The sequence below is a fragment of the Mixophyes fleayi genome, chromosome 4 (genome assembly GCF_038048845.1).
Source record: "Mixophyes fleayi isolate aMixFle1 chromosome 4, aMixFle1.hap1, whole genome shotgun sequence".
Taxonomy (NCBI): domain Eukaryota; kingdom Metazoa; phylum Chordata; class Amphibia; order Anura; family Limnodynastidae; genus Mixophyes; species Mixophyes fleayi.
The window spans coordinates 152,799,254-152,825,527 of record NC_134405.1 but is presented as its reverse complement, the minus strand read 5'-3'; the positions used below and the strand labels follow the sequence as shown (position 1 = coordinate 152,825,527).

At 36.8% G+C, this 26,274-nt stretch overlaps 1 protein-coding gene across 19 annotated transcripts in view; it reads right to left on the bottom strand.

The window, feature by feature from the left end:
* Positions 1-26,274, bottom strand: part of CELF2 (CUGBP Elav-like family member 2) — a 382,596-nt gene that overhangs the window by 107,088 nt on the left and 249,234 nt on the right. For all 19 annotated transcript variants that reach the window (XM_075208611.1, XM_075208613.1, XM_075208618.1 and 16 more), the window contains exon 4: positions 6,261-6,309. In XM_075208611.1, the coding sequence (XP_075064712.1) occupies positions 6,261-6,309 (49 nt within the window). The remainder of the gene's footprint in view (positions 1-6,260; positions 6,310-26,274) is intronic.

Genomic DNA, 26,274 nt, shown 5'->3' with positions numbered 1-26,274 from the left:
ATCAGTCGTGACAATAATTATTATTATTGTAATTATTAACATTTATTTATATAGCACCAGCATATTCCATAGCACTTTACAATGAGAAACAGAAACAGTGATAAAAGAAGATTGTGCATTGCAGACGGACAGAGAGGTAGGAGGGCCCTGCTCTATAAGACAATGGGAGTTTGATAAATGAGGTCAAGAACTACATATCACATATTGGTCCAGCCAGACTGAATGGGTAAAAAGTGCTTAGTGAGCTATATGATCCATACACACAGCAATGTTTGTCAGGGGGTTAGAGGGTCAATTGCATATAGAAATAACATATGGAAGTCTTGTGTGAACTGTGTAGAAAGTGGTAATAGTGTAGCATAGCCTAGGGAGATTAAGAGGGTGGTTAAGGAATTTGATAAGCTTGGCTGAAGAGGTGAGCTTTCAAGAAACACTTGAAGGTTTGGAAGCTGGAGGAAAGTCTTTTGTAAGGGAGGGCAGGTTGGTACAATTGTGTTGGTGGTTTTGCATGTTAGTAGAAGCAGTTTTGTCCATTGCAGTAATTTATATTTACAGGTACTATAGAATTCCTGAGGACAGCAATGTATTGCTATTTCCTGTGATATAAATGTGGGTATGTGTCATGTACAAAAACTATCACAAAAATAAAAAGTCAAATGTTTTCTAAAATGTAAATATTCTTCAAAATTACTTCAATCATAATTCTTAAGAATTTGGCAAACGTTGAACCTATATATCTTTGTAGAAAGTCATGATCAATGATCACATTAGAATTATACACTTGGAAAGTAAAGCACAATAAAACAACAGAATGTCCTAACTCATATTTAAGACCATCAGTAATAAAGCAAAACACAGGAAAGGACGTACTCTGCTTAGTTCCTGACAGAGATTGAGTGGGAGAGGAAGCAACTGCTTAAATCAAGCTGCAATCTGTAGTGCTTGGAAGTCAGCTGAAGTTACAGAGATATTCTACATGAGCAGAAATAATGGAAACATTTTTGAGGACTAAGGTAGTTATTTGCGAAGCTGAAATCTTCCAGGGCAAGTTGCATCTACATTTGCACAATTATGCATATATTATGGGGGAAGACATACATAGGTAAATGTCTCCATAGAACAATTTCATGGTCCATCTGCTAATACAATTTGCACAATACTAAAGGAGTACGTATGTTACTTCAAACGTCAAAGTACTGCTTACTTATTTGGTGATGATTATTGTGTGCTACCAAAGGAACACTATTATAATGGCTGACAGTAGGGGCAAAGAGGGAGAGATAGAAGCACATTTGACAATAAGCACTGCATTCACACTCAAAGGAAGCAGCTGAATTGACAGTAACTAATAGGAAAGGATGGGGGAGATTCAGATTTTATCAAACATGTCCCCTTTACAAGATTATTTTCAAACATCAAAGTATACCAATCTTGACAGTCTTGTCATAGAAGAGTTAAAGTAGGTTTGCAATTGTACGCTTGCTATATCACGAAGTGCAAACTGTTGCTCTCTGCTATTAACATTTTAGGGGCGTATTCAATTGTCGGCGGAAACACCAAAAATCTCACGGCGCACGCACTATTACTGCTATTACGGTAATAGTGCTCGTAAAAACTGTTATTATGGTAGTTTTCTCGCTGGATTTCAGCTCAGAGCTCCATGAGTCGTGAGCTGAAATCCAGCTAACTATTACCGTAATAACGGTAGTAGTTTTAACGCCGCTGAAAATGGCGACAATTGAATATGCCCCTTAGAGTTTAAGTCATTAAGGGAATAAAGCATAAAACAGGAGTAACTTTGCACCTGTTGCATTGGAGGGGGAGGTAAATTTAAAATGTGGGGACAGATTTATAGTTGGGGTAGAGCATGTCCTAGGTCAACTTTACATTTCAGTGTAAAAATAAAGCTATCAAGTATTTGTGTGATACGTGAAAAAACAGCCAGTATTTAACTTATATGCAAAATAATAAACTAATTTGCACCCCTTGCATTGTAACATGGTTTGTCCCAGAGAACATTTACTCTTTTCTTGCCTTACTTTCCTTAATGATTCAGGCCCTAAATGGTTATATAGACAGGAAGACTGACCTTAATAAAAAGATCCAACCATCAATATAGACTTGTCTATAATATCTTCAGTTTTGAGCTATTGGAAGCAAAATAACAAATATGTTTCTCCTCCCCCTAACTGCCTGTCTGTTTTTGTCTTCCAAGGTATAAAGCAAAATTACATCGATATTTTCATAGGACAAATGTGCACATGGTAAAAAATAATCAAGCAGGTCCATCAATACTCAACTGGGATTTCAAACCAGTTACTTCTGCAAGTTGCATTATGCAGTAAATAATTTGGAAAATACAAAGTATCACAGCTTAAACAATGTAAGTTTATTTAACACGCAGTCCATTTATATTGATTAGAAAAAAACAGATTTTAACTACATGAGCTGCAACCAATAAAGTGATAATTCTCAGTAGGGATATTGACCTTGAGTTCATTTTCTTTAATAAACCTTGAATATGTTATCCTAATTGTATTCTTAATCAATGATGAACAAGACAGTAACTAAAAGTCATTGATTAATAATCTGCACATCATTACATGTAACAACATACTTCGCTGGCCGAATATTTATCAACTTCCATGCAGTGCAAAACACCTTTATATCACAGACAATGTCATGGTGCATATTATTATTATTATTATTATTATTATTATTATTATTATTATTAATTTTTATTTATAGGGCGCCACAAGGTATCCGTATCGCCGTACAGGGACAGACAATATCACAGTACAGGGTGAGACAGCATGGTACAGTTAACAAGTAGCACAGTAACCCAGGAAGCTCAAAAGACAGCTAGTGGGGGTGGGGGAAAGGGATAGTCCGCATACGTTGGTAGAGTGAGCCCAAGAGAGAGGGCGCAGATGACAGGTGAGAGCCACAGAGAGGTGAAGAGAGTAGAGAGAGGGGTCGAAGGGCATAAGGTCCTCAAGGAGGAGGCTGAGTAGCTGGAGAGCAGAGTTATAACTGGTGGAGAACAGGAGGAGACGTGGCCCTGCTCCAAGAAGCGTACAATTTAAGGGGAAGGATGGACAGACAGAGAGACACAAGGGTGAGAGGAGGAAAGGGGGAGAAAGGAGGCTTAGTCAGGAAGGGGGAAGAGGGGGGGTGGAAGAGTACGACAAGGTGGGTAGTTAAGTGGAAGACTGGAAGGCTTTTAAGAAAAGATGGGTTTTTAAAGCCTGTTTGAATATGTTACCCAGCTAACAAAATAAATGTAAATTTGTGACATTATAGGAAGAACATAATGTGATGATCATATTATTCAATATATTTGATATTAGTCCTAGGTGGGTATCACAAGGGCTCTTTTCAACTGCAGCTGTTTAGTCTTCAACAGGTAATAAGGATCGCTCCAGATGGGCCCCTCTTATTTGCCATGTGGGAGAAAGAATGCAGGTGACCAAATTGAATGGGATCAAGCATTTGCATCCACCTTCATCACTAGGGTCTGTTAATGTTTGGAATATGACTGAACAACCAGGCAAATAGTGGTCATCTTCCCACCCCATTTAATTAGCTGATGATATTGATCTACTAAAGTGACATTTCCTGGGTTCTCCAGCGCTCTCTTGCCCGCGTTGCCATTTATATAAAAAAGCCCATTTAGCACTTTGCAGTGCTTCAACACTCCCCCATTCAACACGCAAATTGCTCCAGTGCCCCCACCCTGCAGAAACGTGGTATGCCCGGAAGCATAGCTGCACTTACTTGGCTTAGTGTGTTCTGCTGATCCAATCAATTTGGATCAATTTGTGTGCCACACATACTGCCCAAAGCCAGCTGCTAAATAATAGCTAGCATGTGTGGCTAGCATTAGACTATTGCCTCATTTTCCACATTATAGGCACAATGGCCATGCAATAAGACAATCATCCCCAGTTTTGTTTCAATATTTGTTTAGTTTTGCATAGTAGAATTTATGAACTGAAGCATAAAAAAAATTAATGTATGAAAGAATTTGTGAAAGCAAAACACTCAAAAATCTATTTTTATATAAATAGTAATAGGCTTCTGTTCTTAAATTATATTTCATTAATATAAAATATTATATAAAGACATCTATATTAATAAAAAAGAAAAAAACGAGTCACAAAATTGGAAAGAAAACAAAAGCCTACTGGTAACTAAAGGCATTCACGATTTGCACCGTGAGATATGCAGACCTTTAAAGCCCCAGTTACTAATTAGTAAGGCTGAATGATTTCTTTTGTAAGGAAAATGCTTGACCGTAATAACCTGCAGGAAGCTGTTTTGAAAGTTCTATTAATTGAAAATTATGGGAACTTTCACAAGTTATATGTATATTTTATTACAGCTACCATTGGCAGCTGCTGTGTATAGTATCATAGGCAATGGAATTTTCTGTTGTTAATTACTTGAGAAAAAACTATATTGAAATGATCAGTATAGAACGAAATATCAATATGATCACAATATACCATATATTAAGCAACATATTTAAGAAGCTACTGCTGGAGCTACTAACATAGTACCATTAGTCGTTATATATTTAACATTGACCAATATATTTCTTCAATGTATTCCTCATCTACTGAGAGGGATCGATCCTTTGTCACTAGACTTTCTGATGTTATTTTTGCTCTACTGCAGAGCACCTTGTGCCCTGTGTAAGTATTAAAAACGGGGTTCGTCAAGGGCCCCATTCACTTGGGAGAGATACTTATATTGCTCTCTTTATATGCCACTCTCCTACAGTGTGGGTTGAGTAGTATGGGCTAAAGGAAGCCAGTCAAGGGAAAGGTTTGCTTTTCCCAGGCAAACCACATAAGGCACTAAATAATACTGTTAAAAATAATAGTTTAAGACCAGGTGATGAGTCCTCTTCAAAATCTCCCAGTTTCGCCAGCGCTTTTTATGTAGAAAAGCTCAGACTTGGTTCCCTGAGAACTAAACACACCCGAACGTGGCAGATCCGAGTATCGAGCCGAGCTGCCGTACTTTCACACGCCCTCGTAATTTAAAACGAGGCAGAACGTCATCATTACGTCGTCGGATCTCACGAGTTTTGGATTCTATAAGTACCGCCCTCCACGGCGATCCAGCGCCATTTCACAGAGGGACACAGGAGGGCACATTTCTTGGCAGTCTCTAGTACAGTTGGGCACATGGGGGTCAGTGAACACCTCTATTTTTATGTAGTCACTTATAGAGACAATTAACTTAACATTATCATGACCATTATAACAATTCCAGCAAGTATCAGATTCAGGGTGAACGGGGATTGTTATACAGTTGAAAACTCAATGTTTATTTGACAAATATACTGATCAGAGAATTTGTAAATATGGATAATTTGTTATTATTGGCCTGGTGTTTTATATTATTATTTCACTGGTAGCCATTTAGTTAGTTAGCTAGTTACTTACTAAAAAAGCAAATTTCGCTGTATGCCAATATGATTTAGTGGACTAGACTACATATTAAAACACAGTATACCTCTGTCATTACTTAATCAGGGCAGGTAGACTATTCTTTAAGCAGAAGTGTAGCCTACACCCTGAGATGCATGGCCACATTTACTATATAGGCACTGAGGGGTTGTGCCTTTGGTGCCAAGTTAAGGTGGACAGCATATGGGAATTTTTTTTTTCAATTGTGTTCCCTTGAATGTTCACCTCCTAACCATGGTGCCTGGATGTAAATGTCAGAGGGGGGAGTGGCTGTAAACTCACCACTGTAGTGTTCCTATCTGCATTCGTACTCCCAAGTCTTTTCAAGCTCCCCATTGTTGTACTGACAAGCTAATGGGATCTCAGCACCAACAGGCAGTATTAGAGTCCTTTGAGAACTACAATTGTGTGATGTGGATCTGCAGTGTATCCAGCCATAGCTAAGCAAGCAGGACACACTACAGAATACAGAACCATAATGCCTTATTGTGACTGCTCATCTAGACAGGCAGCAGAGCAAGAATGTGAGAAAAAAGAAGGGTTCTGATTTATCAGTATGGTGTACAGTAAGTGGGATGTGTACAGTGACTCTGCCTAAGGGTGGGGTTTGCTCTGCAATGGATAGTGTGTCTTGCTACCAATTCTGGTCAAATTATCGGCGGAAAACCCTATTTGTATCAATGTAAACATCTAACAAAGTAAAGAGATAGTGAAGTGTTTGCTTAAAATTATAATTATATATGAATTAATAATGTATTACCAATCAAATTTTAAACTTACCATTTGACTTTTCGCTATCTGCAGGTTTCATCTGAATAGGATGATGCATCTAAAATAAAAAAGTAAAAAAGATTTTAATTTTCTACTAAATAATCATTAATCATCAGTATTTTTAACAAGCTGTTTTCTGTTATATTGCTGCTAGCTAACCCTCCAACACATCCACCCAATACAAAGTGGTCTGCTCCCAAACTTCTCACTAAAGGCTCTATTTCTTAAGGAGGGAAAAGTCCTATCACGGGCTTATCCCGGTCTATTAAAGGCTACCACCGGGCTAACGCTGACAGTGGTCCCTGCCAGCAAAGAGATTTAGCAGTTTTTTTCCAGGATGGCAATAGTAGGAGATAGTTAATGAAAACATGCTTAATTTATTTAAATATAGCATTTTTAAATGGAATATCTGTAAAATAAATGTTTCATATTTGCTAGTATTTTTGTTTTTAAATGATTTATATATTTGTACAAGTAGAGCTAAGATTGGAGGACAAAGTGCTAGGACTACTCTTATGGTTTTCTTAGTAAATCATGGTGATAGGAGGATTTCTATTGCTGTGATAAACAGAGATACAAAACCAGCCCTATCACCACTTTTTTAATAAATAGACCCCCTGATCTACTGTAGCAGTTATAAGGGTGCTTTAAAGATGAATTAACATCTAGGAAAATATTTTATTAATGTGCCCTCCATTCTCCTCCCCCTGGCCTAGCTACACGCATCTACAGTAATTTTCCGTGGCTCTGCCAATCAATTCAAATAACTTTCTATAATTGGGAGGTATGAATGGGAGGACCAATAATACTCCGCAATCTTTTGATTGCAGTCTGTGATTGCTCATCCTCCTTCTCCTGGTTTCATCCAAAACTGTGAGAGAACAGAGGAGCCATGGGAAAAACAGCTGCAGGGAGAAGGGGCACGTCAATAAAATATTTCCTAGGTGGTATTGCAGCTTAAAAACACCAATTAATTTGGCTCAGGTAACTGCAATAGAAAATAAAGTGGTCAGTTGTTAGGTGATTGGTCTAATCTAATACATTCTTACTAACTCTGAAAATCCCTTACACATTTCAAATGAATGTACGTTGCTCTACTATAGTCTATTCTTCCCAATAGGACTATCCCTGCCTTTAGTTTATAAAATGTTTCTGTTTATACTAAAGATCATGTATTACAAATAAAATATAAAAATATAAATAAGACCTGATTTTGCACTATTTATTCTATACCCTGCACAGAGAACCGTACAATAATGAAACATTTTATACATCAATGTGCACCAGATCTGACATATTTATTTCTCTTTGAATTAAAATAAAATGTATGAAAAATTTCAATGCAACAATGCCCCTAGTGATCAAATCTTCATGTAACAGGGAAGAGGCTTTCCTTTTGCATTACTAAATATATCTCTGACATGAAATCGCCTTTGCTTTGTTCAATAAACAGTTGTTAAAACATATGGTTTCCACAATAAGTCATTTATTTGCTATTTTGCCCTTTAAACTTGTATTAATTAATATCCCCTGCTGTTTTGTGGTTGCAAACAGCTGCTTACCTGCTTCTCTGCAGCAATAAGGGTTAAGAGAAGGGGGATGTGATTGCTCAGACTACTACTATATTCAAACCAATGTTGGTGGAAATCTTCAGTACACAAGTAGATAGTATATAGCCAATGTTAACATATAGCTATTTTTTCACCAGAAGTACCTTTCCACATTCCTAAAATACACAGATACTTACAATTCCAGAATACATATAAATAAAATGAAATAAATACACTAATTTGTAATACAAACTATTTAAGTAGCTTAAATCAATTCAGAAAAGACAAATGCAATGACAGGCGGTTAACTCCTTGAGTGGCGCCAAGACATTTAGCAAATAGTTGTGCATGTTCTCTGCACAAAAGAGGTTAGGTACAGATGCTGAGAAGTCTAATAGGGATCAGATTGTTCAACATAGCAGAATAAATTACAATACAAAGATTGCATTTCTTCCACTAGTAATACCAACTGGAAATAAATGTATTCACTGACACAGTGAGAGAAGTATAGCCTTTGTTATAAATAACAGCAATGACAATGCTGTTCAATGAAAATACCATTGTTCACTTTCTATAGTTCAGCAAATAGAGATGAACAGTTGCTCCCATTAAATGAGATTTTATTGCACATTGTACATTATATCCGCAGTTAAGCTTGTAGCTTAATTTTATAATATATATATATATATATTTGTGTATATATATATATATATATATATATATATATATATATATATATATATATTGCAATTACATTTTTTCAGCTTCTTTCTCTTTGCCCATCTAGATTCTTTTTCTCCATGATATTTAAATATTTTATGGTCTCTGAACTCATAATATGTACTGTCATGCTTAAAGTCCCAGGGGTGTACATCTGGCTTTATAATACTGTGTGATTTCTTGATACTCTACAACCTATTTCACTCACTTTAATGTATTACTGTACTTCAGGCCAAAATTTTCCCATTTATCAGTCACTGGTTATGTTATGATAAAAAAAAAACCTTTGTTAAAGAGTAGAGTTAAAAAGAAAGCGATGACCTGTCAATACTGTTTAAACCTGTTTTTGGGTCAAGAACACATTTCAGATGCTGAGAACAAAAATGTGCAGTTTTCTTTCTTTGTTTATTGTTTTTAAGTTTCATGTTTTTTACCAAAGAGAAATTTTATTTGAATTGAAACAATTCTCTCTTCAAAGACTTGGGCTGCTTTGAAGTGTAGTTCAGTATTAATAGGAAAAAATAATATATTAATGGTTTACTCAAAATTATGTTTTGGAAACTATCATAAAAAGTACACAGTCTCAAATTCATCCCTGAAGACATGTAATACATTTAATTGTCTGCATTTTTTAAGATAATTATATCATGGGCAGATCACTAAAAGCTCTACATGTGCTCTGATAGGAATGCATGGCGCAGAACGTGTCTGATAAGATAGGACATGTGGAAGTGCAATAATAGAATGAACCACATATTATCTGTAATCTATTCCTCTTTTTTGCCTAAGGAACCCTATAATAGCCATACACAAATACATAGATGCTATCACACGTTTTGGATCCCATTACCATCAAGACTAGAAGTGTTTGTACACCTTAATTTCCCATTGCTTACTAAACATACATTGAAACTAATGGCTTGTCTCATTTACTTGTGGACAATCTCACATTCATGCATGCAAATCTGCACACTTTCTCTCGGAATATCTGCTTATTCTGGGACTGATGCAGAGTTGGTTGCAAAAGGGGACCAAATTATTCTTTAAAAAAGAGCATTGAAAACTAGCTTATTTCCACCCATATGTAGAGCTGTCCATGTCTCGAGATTTCTCTACATTAGTATTATATGCACCTCGTAGACAACAAGTTATCATCAGCGACTAATTGCACCTTCAATATTGTGTTATATGAGTGTTTGTGCAGATCTGCATGAGTCACATTTGCATAAACATGTCTTTACTGTAGTCGGCCTTTTTTTGCTATCCCCTTCCCTTCTCAATTTGGCCTCTCCTGGCACAGGTGGGATTAATTACAATAATTGTGCAAAAAAATCTGTATAGGTGCATATGCGTGTGCACACTTTCTGCTTTTCGCTCAAGATAGTCTACGCAAAGTAGGGAATGTCCCACTCTGCACCAGCCCCTGTGATGAATACGACAATTATACAAACACAAAAAACACTACATGAGTTTTATCATCAATAAAGCTTATATTGAGCGACTACTCTAATCGAAAAGGCCTCCCCCTCTACCCTCCTCCCTTATGATCTATAGTTACCATCCACTATTTAACTATATTATATAAATAAATATATTGTTTGCTTCTTGATATCCATAATATACAGCATTATCTGAATATCCATAAAGAACAAAATAGTTAGATAAAAACAAACTAAGAAGAAACAAAACAGAAATCAGTGCCTCTAAATATTTTAACCTGTAATGCAATGGTTAGAATTCTTATGAGAGACCAAGGAAAATAGCAATCTATTTCTGCTAAAAATAGAGCTGAGAAACTGGTTCAACCTGTGTGGAATTCTATCTGGGAATTGTGAGCCTGTCTGTGGTGATTAATTCATCATTTCTGTCAGATTGCTCTAATTGGCTGTCAAATGACACTGCACAATTCCATCTGTGACTTCATCTTATCTGTAAGGCTATATGTAGTATAGAAATGAACGCGGACTAAAAGTAAAAATGAACAATTATGTCTTTTCATAAGCAATCTGAATGATTCTATTAGTCAACAGGGAGAATGCTAGTGCCCAGAAATTATTAATTAAAGAAAAATACAATACTGCCATGTGGATTAAAGTTGTTGCTTATTGTTAACATGCCCAGTATCACCGCCAAAATCAGACACCCTAGATAAGAAATTAACCTTAACAGTCTTTCAATGAAAGACACAATATGCTATCAGGTTAACCCTTTTTTTTTTTACTCAAAACATTTCATTTGTGGAATGTTTTCAGTTTCTGTGACATTGCCATTTCTAGTGTCTCCACTTTACATTTTCATCTTTAAACAAGATCACTTTTGTTTGCATAATAATGTGCTTCCTCAATGAAATAGGCCTACCTGAAAGTACAGTCATGGCCAGAAGTTTTGAGAATGACACGAGTATTGGTTTTCAGTTTTTATGATGGCAATTTGTATATACTCCAGAATGTCATGAAGAGTGATCAGATGAGTTGCATTTAATTTCAAAGTCCCTCTTTGCCATGACAATGAACTTTATCCCAAAAACAACATTTCCACTGCATTTCAGCCCTGCCACAAAATGACCAGCTGACATCAGGTGAGTGATTCTCTCGTTAACACAGGTGAGAGTGTTGACGAGGACAAGGCTGGAGATCACTCTGTAATGCTGATTGAGTTAGAATTTCAGATTGGAAGCTTTAAAAGGAGGTTGGTGCTTGAAATCATTGTTCTTCCTCTGTTAACCATGGTTATCTCCAAGGAAACACGTGCTGTCATCATTGCATTGCACAAAAAGGGTTTCACAGGCAAGAATATTGCTGCTAGTAAGATTGCACGTAAACCTAATTTTTTATCGGATCATCAAGAAGTTCAAGAAAAGAGGTTCAATAGTTGTGAAAAAGACAAGGCACCCAAAAACGTCCAGCAAGCGCCAGGCCTGTCTCCTAAAGTTGATTCAGCTGCAGGATCGGGGCACCAACAGTGCAGAGCTTGCTCAGGAATGACAGCAGGCAGATGTAAGTGCATCTGCATGCACAGTGAGGCGAAGACTTTTGGAGGATGGCCTGGTGTCAAGAGGGCCAGCAAAGAAGGCACTTCTCTCCAGGAAAAACTTCAGGGACAGACTGATATCCTGCAAAAGGTACAGGTATTTGACTGCTGAGGACTGGGGTAAAGTCATTTTCTCTAATAAATCCCCTTTCAGATTGTTTGGGGCATCTGGAAAAATGCATGTCCTGAGAAGTAAAGGTGAGCGCTACCATCAGTTCTGTGTCATGCCAAAAGACAATTCATGTGTGAGGTTGCTTCTCAGCCAAGGGAGTGGGCTCACTCACAATTTTGCCTAAGAACACAGACATGAATAAAGAATGGTACCAAAATATCCTCCAAGGGTAACTTCTCCCAACCATCCAAGAACAGTTTGGTGCCAAACAATGCCTTTTACAGCATGATGGAGCACCTTGCCATAAGGCAAACGTGATAACTAAGTGGCTCAGGGATCAAGACATCAAAATTTTGGGTGCAAGGCCAGGAAACTCCCCAGACCTTAAACCCATTGAAAACTTGTGGTTAATCCTCAAGAGGCAGGTGGACAAACAAAAACCCACAAATTCTGACAAACTCCAAGCACTGATTAGGCAAGAATGGGCGGCCAGCAGTCAGTATGTGGCCCAGAAGTTGATTGTCAGCATGCCAGGGTGAATTGCAGAGGTCTTCAAAAAAAGGGGTCAGCACTGCAAATATTGACTCTTTGCATAAACTTAATGTAATTGTCCATAAAAGCCTTTGACACTTATGAAATGCTTGTAATTTTACTTCAGTATACCATAGCAACATCTGACAAAAAGGTCTAAAAACACTGAAGCAGCAAACTTTGTGAAAACCAATACTTGTGCCATTCTAAAAACTTTTGGCCATTACTGTAGTGGCAGATCCCCAACAGTTATCATATAGGAGGTGGTGTAAAAATAAGCCTGTTTTGTGCATCTAAAAGGAGACTGTGGACATATGCCTACAAATGCACACTCTCATTGAAGTTCATTAGATTTTTGGCTATGTGCACAGAATTAGGAGTGTTACTATAGCACGGCGGCTTAGTGGTTAGCACTTCTGCCTCACAGCACTGGGGTCATGAATTCTATTCCTGACCATGGCCTCATCTGTGTGGAGTTTGTATGTTCTCCCCGTGTTTGCGCGGATTTCCTTCAGGCGCTCCGGTTTCCTCCCACACTCCAAAAACATACTAGTAAGTTAATTGGCTGCTATCAAATTGACCCTAGTATATCTGTGTGTATGTGTATGTTAGGGACTTTAGACTGTAAGCTCCAATGGGTCAGGGACTGATGTGAGTTCTCTGTACAGCACTGCAAAATTAGTGGCGCTATATAAATAGCTGCTGATGACGATGATGATATAGCTAAATGGATTCAAACTGCATGCAAGCACGTACGTAGAAAAATTAGTTAGAGTTTGTGATATAGGTCGAGCCATGGCAGTAGTTAATAGAACAGTTGTGAGGTCTAAAAAAAATAATTAATATAAAACTAATCCTACTGAGTTTTGTAACATAGCAATAATGAAAAAGGCAAACACAAATGTGTAGAAAGCCATAACAAGGAATAGATGGGGCGCTATACCTTGAGAAAAAGAGTTGACAGTCTCAGTCATCATCAAAATAGAATAGCACTAAGAATAAATAGCAGTTCAATTAGATCAATTGTGAGGAGTGTTAAAAGTATCTCATGTTGGGTGAAAGGAAAAGCATTAACAGATTCCTATTTAGCATTCTAACAATACATTCCATAATAAAAGATGTAACAATGAAGATCAATAAGTAGAGGTAAAGGTAACGTTTTCACTATACATTATGAATTACCTAAATTAACCAAATCTTCAAATATGGAGTTGGATTCTCTTCCCACATGCCGGGGGTAACTACTTGCAGCATTTACTAGATCAGCAGTATATTTTATGTCTATTATTATTATTATTATTATTATTATAGATTTATAAGGCACCACAATGCTCTGCAGTGCCGTATAACAGGTATAACAGGACATAAAAGTACATACATAAAACAGGGACATACAAGGTAGAGATAGCTTACATTCTAATGGGAAGTGGGCACAGCTGAAACAAAATAAACTATTGTGGCTGAGAGTGGAAATTGGGACAATTTTGAGGGAGCATTAGTGTGGGTAGTATCAAGGGAGTAGGCTAAGATCTAATAAAGAGATGGGTTTTCATGGATTTTCAGAGTGTCTAAGGCTCTGGAAGAGTCTGGTAGAGTGTGGTAGGGATTTCCATCAATGGGAAGCGGCACGTGAGAAGCACTGTAGGCGGGAGTGAGACCAGAGAGGAGGCGTGGCACAGATCAGAGAAAGATCTAAGAGGGCGAGAGGGAGATATTTTGAAATTAGATCTGGAGTTGCTGTGGCATTTAAGATGGATTGCAGTGGGGATAGATATGAAGTCTTTACGGTGGATCAGGGTTTAGTATACTTGTGTTCTAGTCACCTTTGACAAACTATAACAGGAAGAACATGTCAATACCTTTTGCTTTGTGTAGAGTCCTAAAAGATATATAGCAGGGACTCCTCAGCTCTGCCACATCCTTATTTGTAATTTTATTTTAATTGGACTGTCAGCAAGTCATTGCTTATGTTTTAGAATAGGGTAAATATGTCATAAGGGAAATAATCAGGGAATATGTAGCTTAAAAATGCACCACTATAGCATATTCCTTACAATACATGGCCACTTTAGTATCAAAGGTAGTGAATTATCTAAAGCTCCTTTATTAAGATAACAAATCCTGTATCCTCAATACAATTTGATACCATCTCTTGTAGTAGTAGTAGTAGTAGTAGTGTGCCTTCTGCCAAGCATATCTCGGATGTAGTGCTCATGAGCACTGGAAGTGAGAGGAATCCAATTAAGTTTTATATGGTGCTGTGTTAATTTTAGTCTTTTTAAGACAAAACAGCAAATTATTCTGTCACTGTGATAACAACAAGCTGACACTTGAGAGGTGAGGTGCTGTTGTGAGATAACACCACCAAAGAAGATCTTGCAAATGAGGCAGACTGTCCCAGGTGTCATCTTATCTCCCACCTACTAATTAATGCTTAATTAAGTCATTTATAGCAGACTGTTCATTAAATATGAAAAAGGCTCAGTTGTTTGGCTTTGCTAGTTCTGCGGCCAGAAGTAGGATTTTCTAAGCAGCCCTGAGGTCATATAATCTACAGAATAATGCAATAATGAGAAAATACATATTGGGGAACAATCACATTTCTCAAAACTTGTGCACAGGTAAATGTGCAAAATAAGGTTTGTAACCCAACTGTATTAGAAAACTGACACTTAAAAAAAATGTTCCCCAATGAATACATGTTGAAAATAATGCAGTCTGTTTATGTATTAATCTTAATGACTTCAAAATACACTTAAAAATATTACTTCCTAAATAAACTGAAATTATTTTTCCAATTGTTTTAGGGTAGTGCTGTACCAGTGCTTTCTGCGCTGGTGTCAGCCCCAAGAACTTGGTGTTTATCGGCTATTTATGTTTTAATATTGCTGGCAATATAAACACTGATTTCCTGTCACACTTGCTACTAATACACTATTAATGCTGCAGGCAGTAATAGAGCAGACCCGAGCTTGTGTGACAGAAACACCGCATTTAAACTGCCTACAATCTGTAGGCACAAGGAACAGACAAAAGCCAGCCATGCTCCTGTGGCTGGCGGATACATGCACACAAAGGAATAAACCAGTGTGCCACTACTCTTAGGTTTGGATACCAAGTAACCAAATTACATGCAAATGCCGAATGGCACAGGTAGGCTCGTGTAGTAAGGGAAGTGATAATCAGAAGGAACAACATGCAGCCAATGCATAAACACAAAATACTAGAACAAAGTAATAAGACAAAGCAGATCAAGGACACAAACCTGGCCTTTGTAAAATACTTCTCCCACAAACATCCTCCTTTCAGACACACAAGTGTATATCACGGTTCTTAAGAGCCCAGGCTGGTATGGAATAAATGATTATTAACAGTCCAAGGGGCTTGGTTCGGTGTTTAATTTACCCTGCTGCTTGGGCCTACTTGTGTCATACTACAGGTACAGCAGGTAAATTAGGTACATTATCTCAATTGTAAAGTGACTAGGTTGCTGATACTAATTTATCCTGTACACGCTAAATTACACTTAGTATTTTAGCCATAATACTACTCCTGTGGCCTGAGTGGAGTAATTCCTTTTGGCTGCGGCTTGGGCCTACTTATGCGAGTAAGACCTAGTTGCCACCTAATTTAAATACAGCACCCCAGCTGCTGGAAATGCTTTGCCAGTAGAAGGGGTGCTAGTGACGAGGCAGATGCTGCCTTTTCCCTAAATTGGTTGCATTTGCAACTGGAAAATAAAATGTAAATGTTCGTCATACCTTTATCAGTGATGACTTTAATATATAAGCGAAAGGTTTGAAAGCGTGGCATGGGCATTTGATATTCGTAGCTTTCTGCCTCATGGCTGCTTACTCAATTTCTATTTAAACAAATGTAAGAACATGACAAATATCATGGTCCATAGGTGGCTTTACCAATTACTTCATAGGTCTAGGGGCTAATATTAGTATTGTTATACTTGCTATTACAAACATTCAGCTCAACGTCTATTATTATTTATTATATATTTCAGTTATCTAAAATATATGATGTTTGCCTTCCTAGCCATATTTGTGTAAACCATTTTATTCGTTTATATACTTTTTTTGGATACGTACTACGTATTCTACTGTCTGTAATGGCAGCTTGCTTCTGAGTAACGTTGCCTTCTAATAAGAGTCTTTATAGTCATAAAGATCTATTGGTTCTCCGCAGCTTCTGAAGCTCTCCAGCAGAGGTATGCACCAATGATGGCGATACCAGAAGAGTGACCTATGTATAGTCTGGGGGGAAGATAAAATTGTGAATCCACCAAAGGTAGAAAACCTATTTTAATGAAACCTTTATAATAGTCTCCTTTATGATCCTAAATGTGAGTACTGATGTTATCTTGCTATTACTTATGGAAATATAGAAAGAAATTCAGTTTATTATACATTGTTTGGGTACATGGTTTTGACACATTCATATGCTCAACAAAACAATATACAGCTCAGCAGTTAAAATACAAAAATACATGAAAACTTGTAACATCAGAATAGAACAACTTACAAAGTTAATTTCCATTGCTGTCGGGAAAACATAAATTTCTATTAAAACATACATTTTAGTATTACGTTTTACTATTTAGTTTAATATTTCCTTTTCTGATATTGGTGTAGCTTGTTGTGGACATAACAGATCAACTTGCATAAGGAAAATGCAAACAAAATGGAATGCTAAGCCAGTACCTTTAGAATAATTTCCTCTTATCTGCTTTGAAAAGCACAAATGACTCAATTTGCTTAGTATGTGATTATCTTCTTGTTTTAATCTAGATGTGCACCTCTACATTTAATGTCAAACTACTTCTATAAAATGCAATCTCGGCGAGGCCTGCTGATGCTTCTGAATTGCTCTCAAGAGAATACCATTATTATACAAAGTCCAGCTGTTTTCTCATCATTCACCATCATTCAAGACCTCTGTACACTTGAACTTTAACAATGGAGCCCATTCCTATCTCCTTCTGTAATTAGATACACCATGTTTTCAATGTCCAAGCAATTATTTTTCCTCATAACCTCTGTAGTAACAGGCCTTGATCTATTAAAGTATGAATGGAAGTTATTCTTGATTTATTAAGTCTAGGGGCACTTCACCTACTACTACATATCAGAGAGAGCAGTTACAATAATTTCATGGTTCATTTGATATTTGACTGGAAGTTTTATGTATTAAACAAGCAATGAGCTATGATGCAAAAAAAAAGTAACTCTGAGGTCAATCCAAATCACATAGTGCATGTATCATCCTTATAGGGCAGTTACTTTATCATTGGGCAAACATTACATCTATTTTTTACAAATAAAAGTTAAAAATGTATCCTGGGTCCTACATTTTGAGCAGCTAAAATCCATCTTGACGTGAACTTTCAACCTTTCTAAGCTGTTGCTCAAATGATGGCAATCTCGTGAGCTGCCCTCATTATGAACTTTCTTAACTGGTACTCTACTTCCTCATTATCTCCTTATACATAGTTGCCTACTCTCCCGGAATGTCCAGGAAACTCCAGAATTTCTGGGAGTCCTCCAGGTCTCCCGAGAGCACAGCAACCTCCTGGTACCTGGCCCGGTAACTGATGGGGACAGGTCTTAGTGCCAAGATTCACGCGTCATCGCCAAATGACATGCCCCGCTTGACAACACCCCCAAAAATTGCCAGCGAGATCTCCCATCCTTGAAGGAAGATCTCAAAAGTTGGCATGTATGTCCTTATATAAACTCTGCCACAGGTCAACCAATCACCAATTAACTTCTATTTGTCTAGTGTAAACAAATGCCTGATTGGTTGCATTGTTTTGGGCAATGTTAGCATATAACATTCTTTATGTTTCACTTTGCTTGAGTCTTTTAAGAACACAATAGATAATGGGATAATACATTACATTTGAAGACAAAAGCCATCTTTCTCTTGTAGTGCAGTCAAGTGACAGGTTTTGTGCCCTCTGCATCAACTTTGAATGCCACTATACTTGGATGTGCGCTGAAAGCTAGAATATTTTATGACCATTGTTTTTTTACAGTTTTTATTATTTACAAATTGTTATTCATGTGACATATTAAAATTGTATTGAAGCTGAGGAGGAAGCGGAATGCAGTGTGTTTCCTAAATTATGTGATGTCGAAGACCTTTTTTGCTGCACAGAAGATCTATATTTTATGCACTACCTCCATAGGCCAGATGCTTGCTGATACTTGGCACATCAAATAAAGAAAGCTCAGAGGTAGCTGCAAATAATCCAGTGCAATCCAAAATCCATGCATACAACAGTTAAAATAAATGCAGTCCTGACGAATCCTTCTTCCCTGAATTAAATAATACATAAGTAAACAAGGCAGATATGTTGAGATCAATGTTGGAGGAAGTAAACTGTGATTTCACCTCACTGTTATCTTTAAATAATATGCAGCAAAAAAGACACAATGATTGTGCAAAAGCCTTTATGTACATTTTGTATACATAATTATGTGCATTGTGCAAAAGTTGGCAAAAATCTAGCAACGTGAGACTTGCTAAATAGTAAAGCTCTGTCTGGTCATAAATGACTCCCATTATACGTCATACTGGTTCTTGAGCCATTCTTGTTACTGGCCGGTTTCTGCTCCATATCCCTGTACATTGCTAACCTGTTCCTGCCATGTACTGATTTTCTGTTATCTAGATCTTGGCATAGAATCCTGGTTATGAACCTATGCTTGTAACCTCTGAGCCGTAGCTTACAGATTAGCTAAAGATTGACAACTATCCAGATATTTATTCTTCAGGAATTGTGTCCTTGTGCAGTGACAGGTTTTGTTCTAGGCTTCCTCCAACATCTATAGGTTCTATTTCTGATGCACAAGTGCAAATCTGCAGCACAAATTTTTTTGGGACTGTATACTGTCCACCTTACTGTATACCTTCCGTTGTGCAAATGGGCTTGATTGTATGAGCCCAAAACTTTGCAGTTGCTGGTAGTTGGGCATTGGGCAGATCGGGTGTGCATTAGTAAGTACAAACTAGGTTAAAAAATGCAATTTACTTTGCATCCAAGTTGAAAAATGTTATTTTGTGGGACACACATAACCAAAAAACAAAAGGACCTGACCTTCCCACCTGCTTAGAGGTGATGTAAATCACACCTCATCTTATATTTTTAATGGAGCGCATTCTGCAATTGGGAGAAAGCACATTCTAGTTACATTTTGTTGCCTTTCATGCAGTAAATGACCCTTAAAGTACCAAGTTTACAGTGTATAGGAGGTGCTACAAAAAATGAGCAGAGATTCCTTACCATAATGGCTGTCAAGGTGCGCAGTCGGACAACATGGTGATGTCCAGCAACACAATACAGGCAACGGTATATACCCCGACTTTTTCTACACTGACCAAAGTTAATGTATGACTTTATTTTAGAAATGAAAGGGAGCAAATAACATAATGCATGAGGATTACATGTAATAAACAACCTGATTATTTTAATGTATGTAGCATGAATAACATAGCTATGTTAATGATAGAAGCCTATAAGCTAATCAATCACTCTGTTACTATGGCTGCAAAGATTTATTTAGTGATAGAAGTGTATGAGTTATTTTTAGCTTCTTGTTTTGATCACAACTTTCAGCAGACTTCTAACTTTAACATATCATTTAATATTCATATTACATATGAATGTATATGCATGCTCATTTTTGGAAAATATATGGAATATTTCAGCATATTGCAGATATTATTAGGAATATTATGGATACATTATTGCCTATTTTAATTGCATTATATGACCACTGCGCGGGAGGTATGCTTAACATTCTGAAATTATTCAGTCTTAATTGGCACCTTTCTTTGATATGCAACGAAAGCATTTGGATGAAAAGGCAGGCACAAAGGCAATGCCACTGGGTGCGAAGCTTCTCTCCAGTCATCAGTCATTATTAATTCCAGCTAAAATACAGATTTTCCAAATTACAGAAAAACCTATCTAATGGAGATGGTAAATATATTACAGCATCTGAAGTTACTTTAAACATCAATATCAAAATATCACTCAGGTTAAATATTTTCAAAAATATATTATGTGTTTATAAATGAGAAGAAATCCAATGTTTCTTATTTTGGCTAATAGTACTATTTTACATGTATAGCTGTAAAGAATACAATAGCATATAGAATATGTGCAGTTATATAGGTTATTAATATGTATGTCTCGCCTTCATCATTCGTCAATATTAAAGTGAACATATTTTTTGTTAATAGTATATATACTAATAACAATTGGATTAATACTGTTCCTACAGTAAGATCACTTTTTGTAAATCTACGGAATGATTTGCCTACAGGGAAGTGCCTGTACATCATATTATAATTACAGTGTTGTATTACCAGGTAATTTTTATACTTTCCTAAAATATATACAGCATTCTTTGCCATATGAACCAAAGTTATATAGGTGACTCATTCCTTGTAAAAATGGCAGTGATTCCATATGCTGCCAGGTGATGTTCTTTATACTAGGATATACTAGTGAGTCATACCTACTATTCATTAGTGCAAGAATGGTGTGCCCATCGGTTTAAAATGAAACCTTAAGATTTATATAAATGCTGGTAGGTGTACTGCTGTGAGATCATACACAAGTTTAGGGGAAGGGACATTGCAGGATGTACCCTGGACTTTGCACAGAATTGTTATTTATGTCAATGCATGCAAGTTCCTAACCATACATGTATCTTTGAGTACAATGTTAAGCTGTGTACACACTACAGAAAATTACTGCAGATGTGACTTTTGTAACAATTTTACCAACGACTGAAAGCCTTGATGAGCATGTAGATTTATGTGTACACACCTACATGATTTACCTTCAGATCTGAGATCTGCATCTGTCAGAACCATCTGCTGAAAAGATCGTGACTTTACACACTCTGTAGAGATCTGCCTACGCTGCTTGTTGTGAATTCGTACACACTTCCACATTTGCCCGACATCGATCCATAGTTGGTAGTGATTTTAAGCATACTTGCCAACTCTCCCGGAATGTCCGGGAGACTCCCGAAATTCGGGTAGGTCTCGCGGACTCCCGGGAGAGCAGGCAAATATCCCGCATACTGCAACTTACACGTGAATTGCATCATTTTGGCCCGCCCCCGCGACAAAATTAATTTTGTCCCGCGACAAAATGACATTTTTGTCACAAGAGTGGGGCCAAAATGACGCGATTGACCGTGCCCGCCGCCTCCCGCCCTCCAGTAGTGTGTACAAAGCTTTAGTTTGTCATCTTTATATAAAAGACATTGTAAAATATAGGTGTTTTTATATATATTTAAGTAAATAAAACACAATGGGCCTAATTCATTAAGGAAAGGAAAGCAAAACAATGAGTACGGTAACTTTGAACCTTGGGAAAACAATGTTGCATTGCAGGGGAGCTAAATTTAAAATGTGGGGGCAGATTTATATTTGGGGTAGGATATGTCCTAGATCAAATTTAAATTTCAGTGTAAAAATAAAGCTATCAAGTATCTGTGTGTGACATGAAAAAACAGGCAGTAGTAACTTATGTGCAAAATAGTAAACTAATTTGTACCCCTTGCATTGTAACATGGTTTTGTCCAGGAGAAAACGCAATCATTATTTTGCCTTACGTTCCTTAATGAATCAGGCCCAATGTGTTAATCTTCATTGAAAAGTTCTCTCTTTGCAGTTTTACAATTTCTGTTAGAAAAATGAATCACAGACAATGCTACAAATGACCTTTGCAACTGCACAGATTTAGTCACACATTTCTTAACAAGGACAAACACCACTGTACCTATGGCTCTACAAATGAATGCATGTTAAGAGAAATTGTACGATAGGTCACTGTTCACTGACCTGACCAGGATTAGCTCTCAAAAGTTACAGTAGTTGACTATATGTTTTACAATAGACAGTGTCTGCAGTTTGTTACTTATTTTAACAAGAAATGTGTTTTTGCTTCATGATTTTGCATATGTGGATTTAGAATTCATTGTTTAAAGTCACAAATATATAAGAAAGAGGCAATAGGAGTCAAAATGTAATGAATTATTGTATATCAATATGGACAACAGATATATGCTTGCTGTGCATTTTAGGCCTCATTCACCAAGAAACGCAAAAATAACATAATGTGCATTTTTAAAAAAACAAACAAGGAGTGGATCTGAAGATACGTTTGTTGATGTATACGGGTATAGGTCTGCTCTGCTCTCACAGACAAGACACTGCAGGATATGTCCAATACATATGTGGATTATCAAGTCCAAAAACAATGTACAGGAAAACAAAATCATTAATGTCACCTGTTATATAGTCATTAATGACAAAACATTAAAAAATAGTGTTACAAAAAAGTATTTTTTTTCCCCATGAGATTTACAACATTTATCATGTCATTATTAATGTCTACTGTACATAAGATACATTTTTACATTTTCTCCTGATTGTAAACACATGTTCTAGCATGCAATACACAGCCGTCATCACTAGTAATTGACACTTACTCCAGACCTGTAGCTGGTGCAAGTGATACTACTGAAAATCACATACCTTAATGCTATAATTTTAGACAGTGCTTGGCTGCTCTCCAACTCTTCCTATCCCCATAATATACATGGGCAATGTTGCGTGCACTACTGTTAGGTGCACACAGCTCTCCCTTTTTAAGCAGAGCCGTGTGAAGCGGGGGCAGGGTCCAGTCACCTCAATTATACAGTGCCCCAGGCTTGGAGGGGGTTTCCAGGCACTAGGAAACCCCCTCGGTTTGCCTATGCGTAGGCTGTAGTTCTTTGTGCTCGAAGATACACTGGACGTTGCTGCGTTTACTGGCATACACTCCAGTTCTGGGCATGTGCAGATCAATTTTATGCAAAATACAGCACTTATCTGCATTTTTGTTCCTTGATGAATAAGGCTCTTTATGTATTATGTAATGAAATCATATATTGAAATTTAGGCTATATTTTTATATAATTAAAATGTTAATTAATGTTACAAATTGTAAAATGTGTTCTCTATGCATATTGTTTTGAAATTACAAATGCAAGTTAACAACGTATCTACAAGAGTCTACATACTTGGTTTGACTACCTATATATGCTATTGGTAATACTCAGCAAATTAGTGATAATGTTATGCAACACAGTGAAAATTTGTTTGCACACAAATGACAATTGCACACTCCTCTTTAAATGTTAATGATTAACTCTTTCCAGAATTGAGTGCCCTTATGTAATCAACTCCTTTTTTGTCCAAAACATCACATTGGTACAGTATTACAGCAAGCCAGCTAATATGGGTTCAGTGTGATGCTGTCCAAGCAAGCAGAATCTATTCTGATTGTTGGCTCTTTGTACCTCATGCCACTCTACTGAGAGACGAAGTGACACAGTGATTAGAGTCAGAATCTCCGAAAGGGGGGGAGCAAGTACAAAGTACCGGGGCATTGGCCTTTCTGGGGGCCCTGGCCTACCTATGTAGTGTGAAGAGCCACCAATCTGGTGAGTCCACAACCCCTTTGGCAGCTATGGAAGGACTCCAAAAAGTTGCTGTACTTGGCAGCCCTGGTTAGCGTTACTGCCTCATAGTGCTGAGGCCATGGATTTTCTTCTGAGCCATGGCTCCTGACATAATCAATTTCTATGTGGAGTTTGCTTGCTCTCTCTGGGTCAGAGTCATTAAGGAGAGCACAGTATAACAAAGGAGTAACTTTGCACCTGGGCAAAACCATGTTGCATTGGAGGGGGAGGTAAATTTAAAATGTGGGGACATATTTATAGCTGGGGTAGGGTATGTTCTAGATCAACTTTAAATTTCAGTGTAAAAATAAAGCTACCAAGTATTTGTGTGCTACATGAAACATTATCCAGTATTTATCTTATGTACAAAATAATAATCTAATTTGCACCCCTTGTATTACAACATGGTTTGTCCAAAAGTAAACTTACTCCTTTTTTTGCTTTGCTCTCTTTAATGACTTGTGTCCTCCATGTTTGCATGGGTTACCTCGAAGTGCTCCAGTTTATTCCCACAAAGGTAGAGAAGTTAATTGTAAACTCCATTAAGTCAGGTAAATTATTATACATTATCCATAAAGTGCTGTGTAATATGTTGGTGGTATATAAAGGTTAATAATAATAATAATAATAATAATAATAATAATAATGATAATACTACCACACCATTCTGTAGGAATATCAACCAACACTTCACTTCTTGAAGGGCATTTTATATATTTTCTTGCCATATTGGATTAATAGAAATGGTTATTTTTAGCGTGTAAAATGCAATGTAAATAAGCATTGCCATTTACTCCATTGGTAAAATGGTCATAATATTTCATGTTTCACTCTAATGCTCCTTCTTTTTATTATAACCCTTTAAGTGGGGACATTTACTCACAGTTAAGTGCCTAGATGTAAATATGTTTGTCTTTATAGTGAGTGCATTAGAAATACACAATTTAAACGTCAATACCAGTAGCAAAATAAGGCTACAGTAAGCTGAATAGTTAGGTATAAATATATAGGAGAACGCCTAGCGCCATTCTTTACCTGAATGCTCATTCAATTCATTCTACAGTTACCGTATTGATGTTTATAATCAGACAAATAAGGATGTTCACCACTTAGCTATAGAAGAAAATAAATTGTACAGTAACATTTATGTTCTATATAATATAACTGTTTTTAACTGTGAGTACGACAGACACATTATAAGGGTTATACCATTATATGGCCTATTTCGTAACTCCATCTACAAGTTATATTATTTTCTGACAATCTGTAATCTTTAGGTTTTACTCTCTTTAGTACAAACCTGTGAAGTGTCATTGACTTTTATTACAGTTTTATGTTACGTTATTCTTTATTGTCTCCACAATAAAAGAACCAGTATGTATTTACTGTGCTCTGCTTTTTCTTCTTTTTAAAGGTTGACTCCACTATACAAAAATATAAATTTACAAAGGTTTATTGATGTACAAGAGAATTACTTGACTGTTATTTATAATTGGTTGGATTCCATTTCTCTCTCTATATATCTTATGTAACAGAGTTAACTGTTGATTTTTGTTTTATTTGAGAGCAACAGAAGGAGTAGATTAAAGGCAATAGGGAATAGATTAATAAAATAACTCAACTAGTTAAAAAGTAACTGTTAAAAAATTATGTTATGTTTAAAATATATAAATGTATGATAGCAATATTGAGTCTCATTGCATACTTTCAATGGGAAGCACCTTGTACCTTTCAGTTGCTATTTTGTGGAAAAAGATCATTGTAGATGCAAAATGACTGATGTTTAAAAGTGCCATATATCATTTAGACAGCCCCGATATCCCCTACTCTCACGATAAATTTAAAACATAAGTGAATGTAAATAGAGCAGAATTTTATGGGAAGGGGGGATATGAAGGGGGTGGTTCCGAAGTTGCCGCTTGTAGTGAAGTTTAATTCTTTCTACCATGTGCTTTTTCAGGCGGATCTGCAAACTCACACAACTAGGCAAAGATTTATTGTTCTGTGACAACGCAAAGGTCTGGGAGGTGGCACCTTGAAATGACTAAACAGACACACTGGCACAAGTAAAGCGGCAGTACTAGTCTGCATTTTGCTTTGTTAACTGAGCTTGTAATGTCACAGATCATTTCACCAAGTAAACTTGGTATCCAGAACCAGGAGCAACGAATGCAATGGGTTTGTGAATGTTATTAGCAGTAAATGAATGCAGGCCTTTGTTCTAGTTACCATTGGTGGCTGACTACAACTAAAAGATTTTCAAGTGCCTCTGCCTTCAGCTGCCATTGATAAATTACTTACATAGATTTATACATGGTAAAACTTGTTCATAACTCGGAGTGCATCTACAACTGAGAGTCAAAAGTGTGTGCAATTATTACTTAAAATTCTTTGTTGATAATACAATATTTGTACCTGAAATTAAATAAAGCAGGTAATTCATGGAAAAGCTACAACAGGCCAACTTAGCTGAATATTAACGCTATAAGCGTAAAGAAAAAAATGAAAACCTTACACAAGCAACAAAGTTTGTTAAGATG